At 45.1% G+C, this 6,291-nt stretch overlaps 1 protein-coding gene across 9 annotated transcripts; it reads left to right on the top strand.

Annotated features, from left to right (window-relative positions):
* The first annotated feature begins 227 nt into the window (after positions 1–227).
* FIGNL1 (fidgetin like 1) lies at positions 228–6,041 on the top strand. 9 transcript variants are annotated; one of them, XM_070369904.1, is made up of 5 exons: positions 302–433; positions 749–938; positions 1,334–1,409; positions 2,045–2,139; positions 2,615–6,041. In XM_070369904.1, exon 5 carries the CDS (start codon positions 2,625–2,627, stop codon positions 4,656–4,658), a length of 2,034 nt encoding a protein of 677 aa, XP_070226005.1. In that variant the 5' UTR covers positions 302–433; positions 749–938; positions 1,334–1,409; positions 2,045–2,139; positions 2,615–2,624; the 3' UTR covers positions 4,659–6,041. The 9 variants fall into 9 exon arrangements, with proteins under 9 accessions (XP_014338519.2, XP_005910026.2, XP_070226011.1 ...); XM_070369907.1 differs by having other exon boundaries at positions 1,334–1,421; XM_005909964.3 differs by lacking the exon at positions 749–938 and having other exon boundaries at positions 253–316.
* Positions 6,042–6,291: the final 250 nt, after the last annotated feature.

Genomic DNA, 6,291 nt, shown 5'->3' with positions numbered 1-6,291 from the left:
GGGGATCTGAGATGCGGATTCTAACTCCCAGATTGAGTCTAAAAATGTGTGTGAGGGAGTCCCGTTCCCAAAGGAAATAACCAGACCAACTTACCTAGGGAGCTAGTCAGAGCTTGGTAACGGAGACACGGGGGCGGGGCCGGGGCGGGACTGCGAGCTCAGACCCCGCCCCCGGAAGCCTACAGCGCTTCCCCGCCCGCGCTCTCAGTGTCTCACAGACTCACGCACGCCGGGATGCACGCACGCACGCAAGGCGGGGCTGAACCGGCAGCAGTGCGCAGGCGCACACCGTCCGCGCGCTTTTCGGAAGCCGCAGGTCGGCGGGGAGAGCTTTGGGAGGCTAAGGCTGGGGTGGGGCGTGGGGCCGGGAAGGCTGAAGGGCGAGTGGCTCCACGTGCGGGCAGGCCGACCCGGGAGTGTGGTCTCGCGGCTGGTAAGGCTCCGGCAGTAGCGGGTCCGGAGCCGGCCTCTGAGGAGGCGGTGTCCCGGGGGCCGGGCGGGCGGCGATCTGCCGAGGCTCCGCGAGGGGAGGCGGGGCCGGGCCTGGGGCCAGAAGGGTGGGCCTGCACCCGAGGTCAGGGCCAGCGGGCAGTGGGCGGTCCCTCCCTGTGAGCGCCGCAGGGTCCGCCATCCGCAGCCCGGTCAGCGGGGTGACCACTGTCCCCGGGGACACTCCTCCGGGTTCAGGGGGAGGGTCCGTGTGGTGGGGAGCACCTACCGTCTGGATCAACACCGCATCCTACAACAGGCAGGGAAAACCCCAGCAGATGGGACTGCAGCTCACACATCACTGCCGAGTAACCGTTGTAGAGATCTAGGAAGCGGTGCCCCGGACCAGGCTGTGCTGCTGAGGGGCGCTGGCCAAGCTGTCTTTGGTTTGTGTGTCCGTAGTCCTTGGATGAATGATTGCGTTGAAAGGAAAAAGGAAGACTTGAGAGGTGAATGTTGAATAAATCGGAGAGGGTGGAAAGGAAAGAGCAGGGAACTGGGGGGACAGTGATTAGAACGCTGAGACTTTGGAAGAATCCCAGGGTTGCAGATGATAAGATGGGATGAAGCTGTGGGAGAGGAATAGGATGTTCATGGTAACAAGAAAGTTGGTTGTAAGTGACTTCCAAGTCACCTCTCTTGCAATTTCTCATTTCTCGTATTGTGGGATTAAAATAGGGTAAAATGGAATAGTGGAAAGAGGGATAAATTGTCACGAGATGTCAGTTCTAGTTTTGACTTTATAGCTGTAAGCAAATTAGGATCTCTCTGTTAAGTTTATTTTTTTCAAAAATATTACAGAGGTTTATGAACACCTACTTAAAATATGACTGGTTCTTTGTAGGGTTCATGGGAGAAAGCTGTATTAAGCATGGCTCTTGCACCAAAAGAACCTGCTGATTATTAAGCTATATTTACAGGTAATTTCGAAGGTAAAATTTAAAATACATAAAGTTCTTGGTTTTTACTTCACTGCAGTACCCTTAGGAAGCTTCAACATTTTCTTACACATTTTTCTTGTGGATTGTCAGGTGAATTCTACACATCCACCAACATTCATCTACAGTTCTGTAAAAATAATTTTAACTTAATGTAAGGAGGCTTGTAAGACTAACATGAGGGGAAAAAGATCTAAAATAAAGCACCTTACTACCCACTCGTTCTCATTTCATCACAACAGCTTCGCTTTATAAAGCATCTTGTGAAACTGGGAAATGGTGAGAGATTCTGGGGCATCCTGTTTTAAGTGCTCATCTACCTGTTCCAAATCCTTGGAAACATTTAGTATGTGATAGTTGTTCATGTTTGTTATCTGTGACTTTTGGTGGCACTGTGAAGGGGCATTTTGTCCAGGGTAAAGTGGACATGAACTTCGTGAAACTGCTCGTGTGTGAATTCTGGCACCATTGCTCAATGGCTGTGTGACCTCAACTTAAGTTTCTGAACTCTCAGCCTCAGTGTGCATTTGTGCAGTAAAGAGGCAAATAGTAATTTTCAGGTATTTTCGTATTCATTATTTGACTTGATTCTCACAATGATTTCTCTCATTTTACAGATAAAACTGAAGGCCCAGCAATAGGAAGAAGCTACCATGACATTGTTCCTCTGATTGTCCTTAGAGACCAGACTTACACCTATCTGCTTGACTTGGTTTGTTTTGCTTTGCTTATCTCTGGTTCCATTGTTTTCCATGTTGCTGCCACTGTCTTTGATCTTTTGCATTTAGTGTTTGTGGTGGTTCTGGGGAGAGTGACCTATTAACTAACTAGGCCCATGGCCCTGACAGGACCCAAGACTTTGCAGAGGGCGGTCCTTTGAAGTGCCCTCAGAATGCCCAGCCACCTCTGGTCACTAACACCACCCTCTAAACCTTGTGAATGTTTTTCCTATTCACATGGAAAATTGTTATATAACTAAAACAGTTTAACCCATAACAGAGCAGTATTAACTCTTTAATCTTTTAAATAGATGTTTCCACTATAAATAGCCTTTCTTTATAAATTTATAAATAAAAAGTCCAGTGTGTTTTCCTTAAGATGGGCAAAGATTTTAAAAGTATGTTTAAAGTGTTATGTCTTTGTTTCCTTCTAAACTGAATTTTTTTCATCTTTGTTATTTATCATAGAGCCTCTAAAATGCAGGCCTCCAGCTCCAGGTCTGTACACCTGAGTGACTGGCAGAAGAATTACTTTGCACTTACATCTGGTACGTGTACACCTGGACAGAAGGCAGATGCCTACCGAGCGCAGATACTCCGCATTCAGTATGCATGGGCAAACTCTGATATCTCCCAGGTCTGTGCTACTACACTGTTCAGAAAATACGCAGAGAAATATTCTGCAGTTATTGATTCTGACAATGTTGAAACTGGCTTGAATAACTATGCAGAAAGCATTTTAACTCTTGCAAGATCTCAGCAAACTGACAGTGACAAATGGAAGTCTGGATTGTCAGTAAATAACGTGTTCAAACTGAGCAGTGTGCAGGAGATGATGCGTGCTGGCAAGAAATCCAAAGACTCTCTGTTGGCGCCTGCTGATGCATCACTAGTCATCCACAAAGAGGCCACTGTCTTTGACCTTCCTACATTTAGCGTTTGTGGTGGTTCTGGGGAGAGCAACCTGTTGACTAACTCAGCCCATGGTGCCGACAGGACTCAAGAGTTTCCAGAGGGTGGTCCTTCTTTGACGTGCCCTCAGAGTGCCCAGCCACCTCTGGTCAATAACACCACTAAGACGTGTCCTGTAGCCTCAGCACCTTTTGGTGAGTCAGGCCTTGCAAAGTTCCATGCCAAACCATTATTTGGGAATGTCAAAAAGGAAAATAACAGCTTTGTAAAAGGCAATATAGGTCTCAATGTGTTCTCATCTAATCAGTCTTGTTTTCCTTCTTTCTGTGAAAATGCACGGGACAAAAAAGCTTTTTATGGTGCTGGCACCATTGATGCACTTTCCACCCCAATACTGAATAAGGCTTTTAGTAAAACAGAAGATAATGGCCAAAGAGGGGAGAGCAGCCTGCCTGCTTTTAAAACTGCAAAGGAGCAGTTATGGGTAGATCAGCAGAAAAAGCACTACCAGCCCCAACGTGCATCAGGGTCTTCATATGGTGGAGTGAAAAAGTCTCTGGGGGCTGGTAGATCCCGAGGGATATTTGGAAAGTTTGTTCCTCCTGTACCTAAGCAAGATGGGGGAGATCCGGGTGGGGGGATGCAGTATAAGCCTCAGGGTGCAGGTACTGCAGACCCAGCACATCCCATGGACGAGCGTCTGAAGAACTTGGAGCCCAGAATGATTGAACTTATTATGAATGAGATTATGGATCAGGGACCTCCAGTAAATTGGGAAGATATCGCAGGCGTGGAATTTGCCAAGACCACAATAAAGGAGATAGTTGTGTGGCCCATGTTGCGGCCAGACATATTCACTGGCCTACGAGGACCCCCTAAAGGCATTCTGCTCTTCGGTCCTCCTGGCACTGGTAAGACTCTGATTGGCAAGTGCATTGCTAGTCAGGCTGGGGCAACATTCTTCAGTATCTCTGCTTCCTCCTTGACTTCCAAGTGGGTGGGTGAGGGGGAGAAAATGGTCCGTGCATTGTTTGCTGTAGCAAGATGTCAGCAACCAGCTGTGATATTTATTGATGAAATTGATTCCTTGTTATCTCAACGCGGAGATGGTGAGCACGAATCTTCTAGAAGGATAAAAACCGAATTTCTAGTTCAGTTAGATGGGGCAGCCACATCTTCTGAAGACCGTATTCTAGTTGTGGGAGCGACCAACCGGCCACAAGAAATTGACGAGGCTGCCCGGAGAAGGCTGGTGAAAAGGCTGTATATTCCCCTCCCAGAAGCTTCAGCCAGGAAACAGATAGTAGTTAATCTGATGTCCAAGGAGCAGTGCTGCCTCAGTGAGGAGGAGCTCGCGCTGGTGGTGCAGCATTCTGATGGGTTCTCTGGGGCAGACATGACTCAGCTGTGCCGGGAGGCATCTCTGGGTCCTATTCGCAGTTTGCAGGCTGTTGACATTGCCACCATAACACCTGATCAAGTTCGCCCAATAGCTTACAGTGACTTTGAAAATGCTTTCAGAACTGTGCGACCTAGTGTATCTCCTGAAGATTTAGAGCTTTATGAAAACTGGAACAGGACTTTTGGTTGTGGAAAATAAATGGGACACTTAGGATGGCATCTTTGTAGTCTTGTCTTTCCACTTTTTATTATAGCAAGGAAATTAATGAATTGTTTGTGAAATGTATATTCTGAATCTGTACCTTAAAATAGGATAACAATATGTTAACTTTTACAATTGATTGACTTAGACTATATTAATATAAGCTCAATTTTCATTCCAGTTGTTTCCTGATATTTAAGCCTATACATACAAGATAGGAATGCACTTTTTTGTTTTGTTGCTAAGAGGTCTTTTCACGATGTATACTGTGATGAATAGTAAGCTCAAACAGAAACTTAAAAAAAATGTGATTTCTGTATGAGAATGTATCTGACTTACATGCATGTTTTATTGAAGAAGGTTTCTTGTGAGGATCACATCATGCTTAGTGTTGGCTGCTACTGCTAAGTCGCTTCAGTTGTGTCCGACTCTGTGCAACCCCATAGATGGCGGCCCACCAGGCTCCCCTGTCCCTGGGATTCTCCAGGCAAGAACACTGGAGTGGGTTGCCATTTCCTTCTCCAATGCATGAAAGGGAAAAGTGAAAGTGAAGTCGCTCAGTCGTGTCCGACTCTTCACGACCCCATGGTCTGCAGCCTACCAGGCTCCTCCATCCATGGGATTTTCCAGGCAAGAGTACTGGAGTGGGGTGCCATTGCCTTCTCCATAGTGTTGCCTGGTGTAGTGGTTTACATTAGAAACTGTTGTTTACTGTTGTTTAATGATCTCAACCAAAGCTAGAGTAAAAGTGCTAGTTTTTACTTTGTTCTGCCATGTAACCTCTTATGGTTTCCTTCCTTTACCAAGACTAAGCGTGTTCAGAAATGGGTGTAATCTAATATCAGAGGCATCCACAAAACAGAAAGGGGAAGAATGTGTTTTTCCAAGGGGTAGGTGATGTTTACAATTAATATTTTATTTGACACTACTTTATAGCCTGTAGGGTCCGTCTAATTGAAAAAATGTTTTAGGTTTTTCAAATAGACTGTTTCATATTATAAATAATATATGTTCTGTGTAGAAACATTACAAAATAGAGGTGAACAAAAGAAAATAAAAATCACTGTTACCTTACCATTTTGAAGAACACACTATTAACATTTGTGTTGCTTCTTCCAGATGTTTTATATGGGAGTAGGGTTGTGCTCTGTGTTCCGTTTGTAGTTCATTTTTTTTCTTTAAAGTATATGAGTCCTCATCATCTTCCACATTGACATCTATGACATCTTCCTTATGTAAGTGCCTGGGATCCTGTGGTATGAGTGGCCTATAATTTATTCAGCCCTCTGTTGGAGGACATTTAAATCAGGTCATTAGGTTCACCTTTTGTTTATTGTAAACAAAGATATATTAAATGCCTTGGTGATCTTTTAAAAATTATATACATTTCTTGAGTAAAATTCTTGGATTAAGGATTTTTCAGGCTTCTAGCATGTGCTGTATTATAAATTGCCCTCTGAAACAGTGACACCCTGTGTAAAATTCCCACATGCACTGAATCAAAGTGCCTGTTTACCTGTACCAGCTGGACAGATTCAAGTTTTGTTAGCATTCTTTTGCATCTGTTCATTCAAAAAACTATCAGATGCCAGGCAGTGTTCTAGGTGGTGAAAATAAACCAGTGAACAAC

The sequence above is a fragment of the Bos mutus genome, chromosome 4, assembly GCF_027580195.1.
Source record: "Bos mutus isolate GX-2022 chromosome 4, NWIPB_WYAK_1.1, whole genome shotgun sequence".
NCBI classification, from domain to species: Eukaryota; Metazoa; Chordata; class Mammalia; order Artiodactyla; family Bovidae; genus Bos; species Bos mutus.
Note: the sequence above shows the minus strand (reverse complement) of the source record. Positions and strands in the feature narration are given on the sequence as shown.